At 40.9% G+C, this 17,227-nt stretch overlaps 1 protein-coding gene across 2 annotated transcripts in view; it reads left to right on the top strand.

Annotated features, from left to right (window-relative positions):
* The window catches only part of jade2 (jade family PHD finger 2), a 233,344-nt gene that overhangs the window by 37,102 nt on the left and 179,015 nt on the right, over nt 1–17,227 (top strand). For both annotated transcript variants that reach the window (XM_082548884.1, XM_082548883.1), the window contains exon 3: nt 3,199–3,284. In XM_082548884.1, coding sequence (XP_082405010.1) covers nt 3,199–3,284 — 86 coding nt within the window. The remainder of the gene's footprint in view (nt 1–3,198; nt 3,285–17,227) is intronic.

Here is a 17,227-nt window from a genome sequence, read left to right as displayed (position 1 = left end):
AGACCTGTTCCTCATTTTCCCCACTTTAAATCAACATTCACACTCATTAAACATTCTTGACAAATCAAACGCAGATTAAGTTGGCTTTGTGTTCTGATCCAGATGAATGAAGACTTGAAACACTCCCTTCTTTCCAGCTGTGAGTCAGAAAAGGAAGGTCAGAAAAGGCTAATTTGTCTGCCAGAAAAAAAAAAATTGATGTTTTCTCCTCTGGTCCTCAGCAGAAAACTTCACTGAGTAGCGAAAAAGATGTTTGCAGCTCTTCGGTAGGTTGTCTCCTTTGTGGCATCCAGGAGGGCAGATTTCAAAGATACATTTACGAATGTCATTCTCTCTGTTTTGAATAGATTAACACTTGTTAGAATGTTTTTATTGCAATAAATGCAATTAATTGCAAACAACTTTCTGTGCAGTCCTTTCAAGACATCTTTTGAATCCTTAATTGAAATCTACTGGTGAATTCTGCTACAGCAAGAATGGTTGTAGGAGTTTAAAAGGTTTTTAAAAAGTTAAAACCTTATTTGGGTGCAAAGATAAATGAAGAAAATCAGAGAGAGAGCAAAAGAGAGGAGGAAAGATGGAGGAACGTTAATAAATGGGCAAGTGCAGTAAAGAAGAAGTGAGTGCACCTATGAAGAGGACAAAGAGTGGATAGACGGTCCTAGTGACGTAACTGATGACATACATGGAGGTCTAGGTGAGAGGTTGGTGCTAGTACCGATTGTAAAGGACAAGAGTGATGTGCAGAGCTGTGACTGCAGTGGGATAAAGCTGATGAATCATAGCATGAAGATATGGGAAAGAGCTGTTGAAGGTAGGTTAAGGAGAGAGGTGATCAGTGAACAGTATGACTTCGTGCTGAGAAAGAGAATTACAGATATGATGTTTGGTCAAAGAATGTTGATTGAGAAGATCAGAAGGAGCTGCACTGTTTTTGTGGATCTAGAAAAGGCATATGATGGAGTGCCAAGAGATACTGTGGTACTGCATGAGGAAGTCAGGAGTAGCAGAGAAGTATGTGAGGGTGGTCCAGGACATGTATGAGGACAGTGAGACAGTGTGCTGTTGGAATGATTAGGTGGGTATGGGATTACATCAGGGATTGGCTCTGAGCACTCTGTTGTTTCTAGTGGTGATGGACGGGTTAACACATCTCCATGGACTGTGATGTTTGCACATGACATTGTGATCTGTAGTGAGAGTAGAGAGCAGAATACACGTGTGAAAAAGAGGTAGACAGGTGTGTCAGTGAAGAAGGAGTAGATGCAGTGGATGAGGGTTGAGCTGGGGTAAACCATCCAAAGCAATGGACAGTGCACGAGAAAGATGAAGAAGAGAGTACAGGCAGCAGTGAGTTGGTGGATGTGAGAGTCAGGAGGGATTTGTGACAGAAGGAGGAAGAAGAGCAAGAGTGAAAGGGAGGGTTTACAAGATGGTAGTGAGACCTGCTATGATGTGTGGTTCAGAGACGGTGACACAAAAAGACAGGCGGTGGAGCCGAAGACCGTTAAAGTGAGCCGTCGAAAGAAGAAGACAGTGATTTTAGAGAAAGATTAGATAAGATTCAGTATTGATACATTTTGCACTAAAGGATAAAGAAACTTGATGAAATATCAAATGATGCAGTGGCTCGAAATATCACTGTGCTACACCTGTTGTATCCTGTTCGATGGTGACGATTATGGTTTTATTGATCATATTCATGGAGGAAGTACTTCTGTTGATTGACAATAACATTGAGAAGGTGTGATTGGGGCTTTCGAAGAAAACGTCTTTCTGTGCATCACACATTACAACAACCTGGGAATTATGATGGGTTGTGAGCTGGATGAGCTCACGCTCTCGTTTTGATGACATTTCACCGGCTCACTCCTTGGCGGCCGCTTATCGGGGCCTGGAGCCTGGGGCTCGCTCGGGCCACTTCGGAGGTGGGGTGCCCCCGGCCTCTCGGCCTGGGGCTCGGTCACTCAGGCGCAGCTGGCTGCCGGCGGAGCTCACGGGCGCGTCACTGCAACTCCCCCTGGCTTCTGCTCCGCGGCTGCTGAGTGAGCCCTCATCTGGGACTCTCCTCAGCTCTTTCCGGGACAGTGGCGCAGCTGCCCCTCTGTTGGTCTTCCTTGGTCTCTTGTGTTCTGGGGGCCTCTGGATGTCTGGAGTTTTGATCTCCTCCATACCTGCTTCATGCCCTGAAGGACGGGACTGTGGCCCCCCCACACCCTCTAGCAGATTATTACATGAAGGAACCTTTTAAAAAACAAAAAACAAGCGCGTCCATGCTCACAGGTGTACACACGGGTGATCACACCCACAAACTACACCCTTTTTGGCTCCTACCTCAAAGCACACTGTGTTCTGTTGATCTTATGTGCTGCACAATAATGTTTAACATTTAGTATTTACTGTCATATTCCCATATATCATTGTGATGTTGTTTATTCTATTACTCTTGTTCTCTTCTGCTTGCTTTCTTTTTTCTTTCTCAGCAGATGATCCAGGTGATTGATATATGCATTTTTTTTTTCTCTCTGCCCGTTCTGTTGGTTTTTGTCTTTTGCCCTTCTCCCCCGTCCCTCTTCTCAGCTGTTTCTCTTTCCCTCTTTCTTTCTCCCCTTCTTTCCCCCAGTCAAGTCTGTCCCGTATTCAGTAAGTGAAAATAAAATAAACAATAAAAGGTGAATCAAATGGACCATTACGGCAAGGCTGGGATGGTCAATTTGGTAAAGTAAATCCGTTGGACATCTTTCTTTGCCTTTAGACAACAATTCTGAGGGCAAAAGAGCCAAACGGGACAGGCCAAAAAAAAAAAAAAAAAAAAAAAGACATTTCACTGCTGATTATATAGATGCAAGTGGAAACTAAAGTCTGTTTAGATAATGCTTCAAGATAAACGCCCAAAAAGGTGCCCAAATGTGTTTCAAGAGTGTTTGCCAAGTGTGCTATTTTTTCATTCCTTTGAAAGGGACTTAAACTCCTCCATTATAACCAGTTCTGGTAATTTCAGGTTCTAAAATAGTATGGCAACTTTGTTTTTTGTTTGTTTTTTTCCCAAATTAACTTCGTTCGGCTCTGGAGTAGAGCACATGGTGAGATAAGGTGTTAAACTGAGAGCAGAGGAGAAGAGCAAAACTAGAAACTCTAAAAAGAATTCACATTCTTACACTGACTGTGGTATCATTGCTGTCTTTGTTATTCCTGCAGGTCAAGTGACGTCGTGGTCCAGGTCATCCAAGAATACGGGCACCAGCAGCACATGGGTCCGCCACCAGCACAAGAAACCATCAGAGGTAAGTTAGTTTGGCAGCTGGGTTTAGTGACTCAGACCCATAGAGTACACCAGCATGTGTTTAATGAAACCCAGTCTCTGTTTGACCGTGACAAGCTCACAATTTTGCTCCACTTCAATGAAAGAAATTTGTTTTTGGTTTGCAAAATTGGCAGAAATGGTCACATTCAAACATTTTTGGTCAGCTTGTCCATGTTTTTGAACAGTAGAATGATATTCAAATACCCAGTCACATCCTTTGTTTGCTTGGTTGCATGTAATGTGGGCATTGTTGCTACCGTCTCATGTTTCAGAGCTAGTTGCCACTGCAGATCTGTAAGAGACCACAGAGTATTTGATAAAAACATATGTCAAAACATGCTTATTCCACTGTCCAAGCGTACACAATCAGTGGAAATCAAATAAATTCACACAAAAGGCATTTCAGAGTCAGTGAATCAGTGAAACGGTCGCTTCTGTCCAATGTAAATACAGCCATCTCCGTCACCGCAGCAAAATCAACCAGGCGCACTGATGGCATAAATTGGTTGGCTAAAATACCAGGTTGTAACATCCATATGGTCATGATGAATGAGCCACGGGCTCTCAAATGACCACCCTGAGCAAGAAACTGGCATAATCCAGTTGGAAAATGGTGCACTCTACCAGTTGTGGCAATGTGTTGCCTGCCACAATCACACATTGCTCCCACTCTCAGTGAAGTGGGCTCTGATCTGTTTAAGGAGAACTCGTCTCTTGCTTTTTGAAGAGTTTCACTTCAAAAATAAATCTGCCATTTGGAAGAAATTGCATTTACTCTTAAAAAATTAGCAGGGGGGGAATTTTTAAATAACGCAGAGGAGGTAACTGCCTCTGACGGCAGATCTGGGCTTCTAAGGATGTTCAATGACAAAGTTCTTTAACAAAATGAATTCATATACTTTAAGTTAATTTGCTCCCACCTTATCTGTATCTCTGCATCGTGGCTCAAAAGAAATGTCAAAAACTAGCAAAAGTGAAGAAGCTCAAATATTCTGTTTTTCAGTGACTTTTAAAAGATGAATGAATAAAGCAAAATGGCATGCATGCCCCGAACCACCCTGAAGTACGAGTCATCAGCAGAGCATCTGTCAGGCCTGTGCATTTGATGCTTCCTCCCCCTCAGCTCCATCCAGTTAACCACAGGCTGTTGGAAGGTCCTGTCAGCAATCAGTCTCTCAGTAATTACTACTTTAGCTCTCTGCTCTGACCCGGGCCTCAGCTGAAGAGCCAGGGGCCATGTTCCCTTTCATAATGCTGCCTCCTCGCTCCGGGGCACGCTGCTCTTTCATAAAGGATGGTGTTTTGAAGTAATGTTTCTGCTTTTTCCGAAGCAGTGAGTGACAAGAAAGGTTGAACAAACAAAAAAAAAGCGGGTGGCAGCTGACAAAGGTTCAGTGCAAAGTTTTCAAAAAGAGTTGTGAGTGCATTTGAACTGGTGTCAAGACAGCTTAACTCATTTAATGTAAAAAATCTGGTGCTTTTTGCTCTCTTGGTGCTGATAGAAATATCACGGCTGTTTTTCCACTTTAGTTTGTTTGGGTCTTTGAGCCTTTCTGTTTCCACTTTGGCGTAGTGTCCATCGCATTGACAAGGTAATGTTACAATTTTGTGATATCATTTCGCAAACATGCGAAAGGAAGGGATTTGTGGGATTGGTTACTTACTGTAACCCTAGGTTCTATGATTACAGGTGCAAAAGCTGGTTGCTAGATCTCTGTTTGTTTTACTTAAACAGTGAATCTTTACATTATTTGTAACGTTTTGAGTTTACCTGTTAATATTGCAAACATTCAAAGTGATGTTGCTTTGCTAACTGACAATGTCCACCTACTGCAACCATCAGAAGGCTAGGTTCTTTAAGCTTTTGATTGTTAACCCTCTAGAAATATCCATAATTGAGTTTAGTGTAGATAAGTAGAGACCATTTAAATCAGCCATGCGATTTAAACAGTGAAGAAAATGGATGGATGGTTTCAATCAGGAATTGTATAATTCAACAACATTATTGCTGGTATAAAAGTGCTCACTTGTAAATCACTTATAACTCACTTATATCTGTTACAGTCATTTTTTAAAATTCTCTTCCGGAAAGGCTGGAGGACAACTTCAGATTCGTTATTTCACGTTTAAATCAAGAGGTTGATTATCAGTGTCTGACCTACTTTTTCAACTTTAGAGGACTTTGTTTGTATCTGATTGTTTTCTGACAGCCAATCCAAAAATCAGGATCTCTTTGCACGGTAATTTACCAGGTGTAAAAGTTGGATCTAATTCTCAAAGTCTCTTTAATTTTTGACCTAGTTTTTTTTATTATAAGCAATTACCCTGCAAAATCAAGGGAAGACTGTTCTTCTGAAATTGCTCAGTGTCATCTTCAGAATTCATACAAAGCTAATGAGGAGGCAGTGGGTTGCAATGAAAAATGGCATTGATGAATACGGAAAACCCACACATGACTCAAAAAACTCCTTGATTACATGTGTAGTTATTCCTTCTAGCCTGTTAATTGGGCTCATGACTAAATGTTTCAAAGGGAAGTCATCCTTTGACAGCATTTTGAGGAGCTAACAAAGACACTGTCCTTAAGCCAGAATACAGGACTAACCCATCTTTGAGTACTAACTGGTTGCCTGTCAGCACTTCAACCAGAGGTGGCTGCAACTGCTGTCAGAGTGTGAATCGTCCTGAGGCGATAGCAACACCTTGCTGTGTGTTTTATAGTTCAAACGTCACATGCCTAAGAAAAAAGGCCTTCCTCCCTTGCTGATAATGCTAACATTAGTTCCTTGTTTTTACTTGATAGGCAGTTAACTACTCTCCAGGGTCAGGAGTGAGGTTTCCTTTGCTTGCCAAGTGTGGTGAGCACCAGCCTGGACACAAACCGAAAACAGACGCTCTGCAAAGCTGTAGACTCAGCAGCTTTTAAATGAGAGTTTGTAGTTTCCTTCTGGATTGTTGTTACGAGTGAGCATGACTATTTCACTTTTTTCACCTAGCTAATGACAAAGGATGAAAGGAAGTATGTAAGTGGTAGATAAATGTGGCTAATATAGATGAGCGAAACAACAAATGTCACATTTCCATGTGGTTTTTGTTCTCGAAATGGTTCACTGGGTGAAATAGACTTCTAGGCTATGATGCTTAAGTGTGCTCTATCAAAGATTTCTTCTAGTTTTTAACCTCCCTCCCCTTCATCCTTCCATGAAAAGCCTGGTTCTGTCAACTACTGTACATGGCGTGTTTTGTAGTTAGTCCAGTGGTTGGAACTACATGCTTTTTTTAAAAACATGTCAACAAAAACATTATTTTTAGGTAGTGAAGAATCCTCACGATTTGCATCCCCACTGGTGAGAAAATTGAACAGTAGCTCCAAATGTGGGTTTCTGGGTTTAAAAGTTTATGGGTTGATGCATACTCTTGGTCGGAGGGAGGTGTGGCAAATGTTAAACACTATGGACTTTGTAATGACAACGTAGTGCTTTTCTAAAAATGAGCCATCTTTATTTGCGCCTTTGCGAGTCGTACTCCAGCTTTGCCTTTTCTTAGAAGTGGTTTAGATGTTTTTTTCTCGGCGGAAGGAGGACACAGTCAAATGCTTCCTTTTTTTCCCTAGTTTTTTTTTATCTTGTTTTAGATGAGGGTGGAGATGGAGAATTTCAATGGTTGCTAGATGCATAAACATAGAAAACATGAGATTGGCATTGTTGGGAATAGTTCAAGGCTGCAGGTGTGAAGAGATGAAAACTGTCTGCTACTGCTTACATGCAGCTTACACAGAAAAAGAAGCTTAGTTTACAAAAATCTTTTTTGAGGGAAAAATCAATCCATTCGTCATGGTCTCTATTGGGAGATGCGAGCAGACACAGCAAGGGTTTATGTTTATGATGTCTGTTGGTGTTTTTTCCTTTATGCATAGTGTATGCATAGGGAGAGCAAAGCTGCAGAATATTAAATATGCATAGTTAACATTAGAGAATAAAATGAATAGCAACTGGTCTCTGTGACCTTGATATTTTGATAACTTACTCTGTGAGTTGCACACAATTTAACGAGGATGATCTGTTATTGAGCAGATTGCTGCCTTTGAAATGAGGACTTTTGTACCGCATTTAATTAGGCATGTAAAATTCATCAAAAGTATATTTAATGCTGTAATACAAAAAAATAAAGCTATTTGGGACAGGAGTGACCCAGATGGTATTTTAGGGTTTAACAAATCTCAACAAACAAAATGAGGTTTATATTGTATAAACAGAACAGAAATAAGCTGTATACAGTCTGCAGCTGGGCATTTAGCAAAAGCTGTGACCTGCAATCAGTGATGCAGTTAATCAGCTATTTACAACTGGGAAGGGGAACAGTTAAATATTGTGTACCCACCAAAGGCATGAAGTTAAAAGCGATTAATTTAAAAAAAAATTTAATGCTATATCATGTGGGTAGTCTTGATTAAAACAAATAGAATACCTACACTCAGTCAAAGTACTGTAATCTGCTTATTAATCCAGATTAATGCATCTTAAGCCGTCATCATCATCAAAACAATATGGCAATATATAATATGTAGTCGCAAATTATGATTGCTTTATTTTCTGGGCCTACCAAAGCGGGATGGCATGATCGGAAGCACTAGTTTCACACCTTTCAACTTGTCACAGTATTTTCAATAACAAATATCCAGCAGCCCCGTGGAGGCGAGAAGGGTAAGATAAATGTTACCTGAGTAGGCTTTACAGGCAATTTACAGCAAGAAGGCTTTGAACTAGAAATGATAATATCAGCCACTTCTGGTGCAACATGGGAGGAAGGAAGTGGTATCAGCGGGGGGATTGCCGAAAAAGATGATGAGCAGGTGTGAAGCACTTTCGATAGCATTGTTGTTTAACTGTGTGTGTGTGTGTGTGTGTGTGTGTGTGTGTGTGTGTGTGTGTGTGTGTGTGGAGACAGAAGTCAGCTGTAGATGCTGTATATGGATTTTACATCAGCAGGGGTGGTATACAATATATCAGCACTTGTTCAGTGAAAGTAAACCAAAGTAAAATGAGATTAATATAGATTGTTTTATTGTTTAAGGTGTTTGATATGTAATACTTCCAAGATTTTAATTAATACTGCCTCGATTTTCCTTTTAGTGAGCATGATTTAATGTTAGTAATCTAAAGACAGCTTTATAGGATGAGAAGTTTATTTTGCTTATATGTAATTTATTCATTTTTTGAAATCATATATTGAGTGATGATATGATTACAAAGCAAAAATGAGTGGGTTTTGCAGTGGAAAGTGTTTGGGGTTTGACTAACATGTCTATTCATGTTAGTCATAGACTGTGTGTATGAAACATAGACATAACCACTTTGACATTACCCATTAGTCTGTGAAGCCATTTTTTATAGTCTCAAGTTAGCATTTTGACCACAGTCATGTTGCTGTGAGGTCTACATGTGTCTGTATTTGGAGGAGAATGTGGAGTGCTAAGTTATCGGCTAATGCTAATGCTAGCATGTTAGCAAGCTTTATCTATACGTTAGACACAGGCACATGCTAATTAGTGCTAAGTAATAGATAAATGGATAAGAGTTTTATTTACAAAAATGTAAGGGAAATTAGGACAGTTAACTGCACAGAAAACTTGTAGTATTAATTAGATAATTGCATTTCTACCACAAATACACTTGACATGGCAGCGATTGGAATTAGCGCAGACAGTGAATGGCTAACGGTGCTTTGACCAATACGCACCTTTAATTGTAAGCCTTAACAAAACAAAAATGCAAACATAGGTAAGTTGTTATCTATAAAAGGTAACAAAAAGGTAAAAAAAAATAAAGCATTGTCCGTACAGTTAATATGAAGTGGAAATTTGGTAGCAGCGAATTGTATGGGATTCTACAGATAGATGAGCGTTTTCATTGTCACCATCTTGCGCTTTTGAAAAATGAGAGATGTGATGAAATGTGAAACTGCACACACACTAGCTAAAATGTGTAATATTCCCTATAGACAATAGGTGGCCTCAGTTTTTGGTATTTTTGCATGAGCTTTAATTTTTTAGTCTGCTTGGTTTCTTAAATTTTTAATATCTGATTTCCCCCCCCTTTTCTAGTGAAAAACTTAAAAACTTAAAGTTTACCTTTGTCAGTTTGATGTAGTCCTTTTAATGTCTTCAAAGTGTTTTGACGTTATAGTTTTTGGCTCTTTGTTATTTATAGTTATCACGGCTACAGGTGTCTTTCTCATCTATAGCATTGATAAGAAAGTAGGAGCTGTTTCCGGTGTCCTTTTAATTTGCAGTAAAATAACAGAGAGATACTCCTTACTTACTAAATCCACATCCAAGCCCTGTCTGAGTAGAACAGCTGGGTCCACCTTTTCCAATATTTAGGTCATGCTCGTTGGCTTTAGCATTAACATTAGGAGTACCACAGCTACCTGTTCTGTCCGCTGAAGAACTTCAGATGCTGGATTTAATAATCTTCATACTGTTATCTGTTTGAGAGCAGAAGCTGTAATGCTTGATGAAATTAATACAATAAGATTTTTTACAGTGAACTGTAGATCCATTTTTCCTGAGGTGGAGGTATATGATCATCTGCCCATTTATAAGTAAGACTGTGCAAAAACTCATTTTTAAACAGAGGAGGAATCTGTTTTGTTTACATTACATTTACATTTTTTTTAAAATTGTGAAATAAGCTATTTGTTCCATCCTTTAATCTAATGCACTATGTTATAGTGTGCTTTTCACACATATCAAGCCTTATACTTTAATACTTGTTAAAGTCATGTTCCAGTAGAAGAAAATAAAAGGGAAATTGAAATCTGTCCTCGGGGTATTGACAGACTGTGTGAACCAAAGCATTTTTAACAGCTTGTGTGTCAAGATTAGGGTTATTGTTCCAAGGCAGATGTTATAGATGGATCCCTGTCAAGAGTCGTGATTGTGATATATTGTTATTTAGATCAGCCTTACTGCTGGCTCAGATGCTCTGCAATCTTGTATATGTGAACAATAAGGCAAGTAAACAATCACAGGTAACGATACAAACTAACTAATGTGTACTGTATGTATACATGTTAGTGTATTTTTACGTGTGTGTGTCCTCTAAGCTAACAGCTGCTGAAGCTCATTAGGGTCTGGTGGAAACAGCTGTGAAACTCCATGGCAACCAGATGCAAACAGCTCGAAGTTGATGTTACAGTTTGTCTCTTTCTCTCTCTCTCACACACACACACACACACACACACACACACACACACACACACACACACACACACACGTGCCAAGCCTAGTGAATGGATGAGCAGGCTGGATGGATGGCGGAGAGTTTTGCATGTCGACACATACCAGCCGGGAGATGAGTGCAAATAAACGAATGCGGACACGCTCACACATTCACACGCCGCGAGCCAACATAGCGCCGAACCATCGTATTAAACTGTCAGCATTGCTCCCCCCTCGCTCACCTGCCAGGTGTTGAAAAGTTAAATAGAAACACATTGTTTGCACTTATTGGTAAGAGAAAAGAAAACGTGTCCGATTAGCAACAGGACTAGTTCTCCAGGGTTCTTGTAGGACATTTGAAGCTCTTCTTTGGATGTTGGCTGCCTTCTGTTCTGCTCTCAAGATGATCCCACATTGCTCTGGAGTGTGGGGAGAAGCCCATAGTGTTCCACTGTGTGTTTTTCTATCTAGTTATGTTTTTACTGCATTGGCAATATGTTTGGTATCATTGTCATGGTGAAAATTGAAGCTGTTTCTAATTTAAGTTAATCGCTCCATCAGACCTGTTACCACTGTTGTTAAGGCAGGTTCTTGTATAATTCAGCATACCTCCGCCTTTTCTCCCTGTTTCCTAATAGCCACCCTCCCACTGAGACCATTTCTTCAGTGAACATCAACTGAAGGACCAGATTTTTTTCCCCCCCATTTCTTAATCAGGTACACGGTCCAGACTGAAAATGACTGAAATGCACCTTGAAAGACCTTCAGCAAGCCTGCAAACATTTTTACTCAAGATCACTTTAAAAACAAAAAAATACCAAAAAGTCAGGCCCATCAGAAGGAAAACATAAAGAAATGAGGGGTGGCTCGGTAGTTTTGCACAGTACAGTGCTCAGTTCAAAATGAGTTGTCCTGAGGTGTAGACAGTACTAGGTGTAGCCTGCGCCGACCTCAGTGAGGGCTGAAAAACTGTTATTTTGGACATTGCTTTTGTAGATATTTTCACTTGTTGTGCTTCCATCTCAGAGCTCTAAAGTTTGTTGTTGACACATAAACTTAGCAGCGTTGGCCAGAGAACTTCTTTGGGGAAATATAAACAATAATCAGCGGGTGTGTATTTTGTCTGGTGCGGAAAGTTAATATTTGTGCACTCATGTGCATTTGTTTTATTTCTAGTTAGCCATCAGCAGTCGGTGTGTGTCTGCGCTTGCCTTTCATGGCCCATATTTGTACTTTCGGTCATGTCTGATGGTTTCATGGCAGAACATCAAAGGGCTGGACACTAACTGCACCTGATGGGGTGGAAAAGTCTACAGAGAGAGAGAGGGAGAGAGATGAGTTTGGAAAGAAAGTACTGAATGGGAGGCATAAATTTATGTAGAGCTTTCCTGGTCTAGTCTGAGCACTCAAACCGCATTAAGCATTTACACATTTGCACACTTGCACACTTGCACACCCAGTTGTGGCTTAGGACCTGCTTTACCTCCCAAGTCACAGCTGTCCGCTTCTTCTTTCAGATTCCTTCTGATAACTGATGGTTTTATTGTCAGTTGCTAAACGTCAGGTTTTGCTTCCAGTCGCTCAGAAACAGTGAACATGCCTTCCTGGAAAGCTCGCGCTGCGCTGACATTCAACAGTGAAACCGAGAAAATAAAAACTTGACAAACTCAGCAGGCGGTCCATCCACAACACACCATCCGTCTCTCACTTTTCTCAACTAGCAGAAAATCTCTCATTAAATGCAAAATGATCATGCTCATTTTCTGCCTCCTATGCATTGTGTGAACCAGAAGCAGATAAAGCAGACTGAAGGACAAAATGGTATGAAAGTTTAAAAATAAGGAGATTCCTGCATCTCGTTGAACGCCTCATATCGACGACACAAGGCAAACGTGTCTGTCAGCGGATCTCTCCTGCTTTAAAAATAGATCTAGCATCAGAGTGGGCGTTAATATGAAGCCACTTGAGAAGTTGATGTACTGTTCTAGGACCCTGCGGGCCCACTCTCGTCGCATTTACTTTGGCCGGCACACAACACCAGACGGGTGGACTTTAATGCATCAGATGTTAAAAGGAGAACTCAAAGCCAATGGCAGAGACTGAGACAGGAGAGGCGTGAAAATGAAGCTTACCAAGCGAGTGCTGAAATAAGAAAGGCTTACAGTGAGCACAAAAAGGTGATCCAAACCAGCAAACAGAACCAAGGGGGCAAGAAGGGGTGTCAAAAAAGATGGCTTGGATTGGTTAACAGGACAGGCAGAGATGGGACCGGGATGGCAAGAGTTCAGTGACAAGCTGGCATCGGTGACTGTGTGAGTTGGGACCAGACTCAGTGGGAAAGTTTTAGCGGATCTGGTGGATAATGGCAGGTCTTCAAAGTTGTAGTGTAGGGGAAGCGAGGAGCGGCGCTGAGGGAGCTGATGTAGCCGCCATGACAGAGGGAAATTGTTCTTTGGGTCAAATACCACCCCTGATGTGCTATTTTAAAAAATGGGGGAAAAAAGCTTGACTTTTTATGTCTTTTTAAAAAATATTTGTTTTAGAAAGCTGCATTTAAGGTAAATCTCCTGGAGCTCTTGGCGAGCAGACACAGATTGGCTTTCATTTGATCCACTGTGTTGTTCCCTGTTAGTAAATTTTGCTTCTAAAAAGCACAACAACCGACTCAAGTTGCAGTCGATGCAGACATGCAAAGCAGCATTAATCATGCAGTTGTTTGGTTGTTTCAGCCACACATCTCCTCCAAAACTAGGTCACATCTCTCTCCCCAGCCTTTGCTTGCCATTTCACCAGATCGCCTGCCATAGCTGCCGTACCAAGAATGATGTTTTACATTGGACTCTGCAGGGGGAAATTGGCTTATCGCTTCTGCCTCTTAAGTCGCCTTCACTCTTTCTTGTCAGTGACCCAGTTTTTTAAAAAACTTTATTTATTGGAGGAAGTGTTTCGATGCCTGTTCGCCCTCTTTCTTTTGCTCTCTCTAAAAAATCTTGCTTCATATTCATGACTGTACACATGTTCACACCTGGGAGCTGCAGAGTACAAGCACAGCCTCCACTGATCTGATCCACTGGAGTGGGTTTGGGGGCTGCATGCCTTGGTTTAGTCAGTTATTGTGCGGAAATCTCTGTTTTTAAACAGGAAGTTAGTTTTTTGGATTTTTTTAAAATTATAACTTAAAAAAACTTAGCAGATATTACATTTATTATAACAATTCTGCTCTAATTTGTTCACTTATTTTTTTCTGTCATATTTAGGCATCCAAGCTGCCCCAATACAATTCACAGTGCTGTCCAAAAATGTTGAGCCACCATTAGGGGCTCAGAGATTTTGACTATACCGCTCTACCGCGATAGCGCATGTTGATGATGTCATCAAGCTGCGCCTGTTTTGATCAAAAGCATCGCAGCGGCTACAACCATTATCATCTGCAAATTATGCCGACAGTCATAGCAAAGAGATGAAGCACTTTTGAAATATGGGGAAATCCAAAAACTGCGCTTCCTCCACTTCCGTAACATTGATTCATTAATGTTGAATTCTCTCGCAGCTGTTCTATTCCCATGTTGTTGCAGTATATTAACAACTAACCTCGTATTGTGGATGAATAATCTTAGTTGTTCTCCTGACTGAAGTTTGGCCTGTGTATAGCATCCAGCTATGCGATTGCATTTGTCCCTGACCACCAGAATCCCTCACGTTAACTTTTATCGAGTGGAAAAAAAGTTGGCATTCATCCTCCAGCTTCACTGTGCTAATGTTATGCTAACATAGCTGTGTCGCTAGCAATCACGTAGCACAACATTATATACCAGGTAGTCCAACTTCAGTAACCCTGCAAACGTCACTGCTGTTTAGTTTTCTGTCTTCATTTATGTTGGAAGTGGTAGCAGATCTGTACGTTTTAATTAGTTTCAAAAATCTCTCAGTCAGAACATGGTATGTCATGTTTAGGTGGAAACTAGCGAGCTAACTTCCTGTTAACTTCTAACTCTGGATGTTAAACTTAACTGTTACACCTGGTAAAGCAGCAACGCTGATGATTTTATTAAAGATGAAAGAATTTAGACCGTTTTTAACTCTCAGTGTTCGTTTGACTTTGGGATCTGAAGCGGACGGAGTTTTGGACCCAGATTACTCCGCGAAGCTCCTCACTACGGCAGCCGTAATGCTCTGACAATCCATCAAGCAGTGCGGCTTACCAAAGTTGTACTAAAACACTTTTTAACAGATTTCTGCACGCCAAAATCGATTCGAGGTCATTAAGCACAACCAGAATTCATACATAAGGCACACTCTTGATTTTTGAGAAAATTAAAGGATTTTAAGTGTGCCTTATAGTGTGGAAAATACGTTATACAGAAGAAAAGAATATATCGCGATATATATCGTTACCGCACGTGCTTCAAATTATACCACGATGTGGATTTTATCGCCCAGCCCTAGCCACCATTAATTTCTTTAAATCTTGCTCCCAAGAAGCCAAACTAGTCTTTTAAAATGGTCTTGAGCAATAGTTTTCCAGACTTTCTGAAGGACTGCTTTTTCACTTATTTTCAGTCCCGACCTCATATCTGACCATTTTCAAAGAAGTCTTTTTATCTTAAGTCACTTAATTCCAATCTTTTACTAATTCAAGCACAAAGAATACTTCAAGGAAAACCAGTGCTGTGTCTATACATAGTAGACAACTTGGCAAGAACCAAAAAACAGTTTCAAATTGTATCTTTATGCGCTTTATGCTAGCAGTCTGTCACAAAAACAGAACATTTGTGTCCATTTCTTTATTTGAATGTGTGAAAATTGCTAAAGGGAAGACAGTTTGACAAGGATAAAATGATACTTTTGTACCAACAGTTAGTTGGCAGTTAGTTGCAACAGGACTAATTTTTTGTTTAAATTGTTGTCATTATTTATTGAGGTGTGAGTGTCTACAGCCATCTGTAAAACATGGTGCAGGCTCTGTCATGTGGCTGCACTTCAGTCAGCAGTGTTGGAGGTCTCGATAGAAAAACACACAATGGAACACCGTCAGTCGTGGACTGGCCTCCCCAGAGCCCGGACCTCAGCGTTGAAGCAGTTTGGGAGAGAACAGAACAAAAAGCAGCCAGCCAGCGTCCAACGAAGAGCTTTGAATGTCCTTTAAGAAGCCTGGACAGCTATTCGTGTCTAAGTCAGTGGTCCCCAACCTTTTTTGCGCCACGGACCGGTTTATGTCCAACAATATTTTCACGGACCGGCCTTTAAGGTGTCGCGGATAAATACAACAAAATAAACCAGTAACAGTACCAAAAATAGAAGATTTATTCATAACACACAGGAGAAGACCCAGGGATACTGAGATAACGATACAAACAATAAAAAAATAACAATAAAAACCCTGAAAACCATAAATTTCACATCAGGCCTCAACTCTCACGACCCAGTACCAAACGACTTACATGGCCCGGGGGTTGGGGACCACTGGTCTAAGACATACCAGGTCTAATCACTGCTGACATTCAGGCTTGTTAGAATTGGAAAAACATTTTGTACCTTATTTACTGTATTTCCATGTATGTTTTTGTGAATTTCAATAATATAAAGAATAAGAGGTGGCTCAAGACTTTTCCACAACACTGAAAGGCTGTTTAGTAGCTCCTTTGAAGCACTTTAGAGGTTAAATGCCTTGCCCAAGGACATTTGGGGAGAAGAGCTTATCGCTGATAAGACTCTCATTCAAGCAGTTCCTGGCTCCAAATCCAACTTACTTAACCTCTACCACACTGCCTCCTCATCCCTGAATATCAATATTAGAATTTAAATTTGTGGACAAGCTACACATATGTTAATTTTTTTGTGATGATTCTTCTATCTCTGACTCGTTTCTTTGAATACGTGATTGTGGACATGAATGGAGGGCAGAATTTTAGCTCGCTTGAGGCCAAAAATCACATCTGTTCAGACGGAGGAGCACAGTAAGTCAGTCAAAGCCTTATTGAAGCGGGAACAAAGCTTAATTGCATGACCTTTGAGTGAAGCCTTGGCAATCAGCCTGCCCTTGGCGTGGAGGGGAGCGCCGTCGCTCCACGCATCATTCAGGCCAGGGGCTTGTGATGAGGAGCTGGCGCTCAGAGAAATCTCAAAAGGACTTGTTCACTGTCTTGTCTCACGCTAATGAGGGGCATAAATTGTAGACTGAGTGTCTTTTCAGAGTTCAGCACTACGGAGCTAGGCTAATAGCTACGGATGTGACATTTCAGATCTAAGAAGGGAGAGGGGACTATAGAAAGAGCAGGAGGAAATCCTTTTCACATTCCTATCATGTCCTTTATGTGTCTTTTGAAAAGTGTCAAGCCGGTAAAGGCTGTTGATGCGAGTGATTTATGTTAGTGAGAAATGTTTCTGCATAATAGCGGCGACTCCCTTCCCTGTTGCTTTTTACGCCTTTTTCCTCCTTGCCATCCATCCTGAGTTGAAGCAGTGTGTAGCGAGCGCACTGAAAGGTTTCTTCAGGCCTGTGCTCTCTGTGCCCTGCATGGTGCCTGCTCTGTAGCGCTCACACAAAGAACAAGCTGCCATCCGAACCGTGTCTGATGCCATATACTGAGAAGAAGTGAAAAAAATATGTTTTGAACGGCACCTCAGGACTCAGTAGTAAAAAATCACAGGTGGGATATCAAAGAGTTTGTGTGTATGTATATATATATATATGTGTATAT

Source organism: Aulonocara stuartgranti, assembly GCF_965226115.1.
Source record: "Aulonocara stuartgranti genome assembly, chromosome: 10".
NCBI lineage: Eukaryota > Metazoa > Chordata > Actinopteri > Cichliformes > Cichlidae > Aulonocara > Aulonocara stuartgranti.
This window is presented reverse-complemented; position numbering and strand designations above follow the sequence as displayed.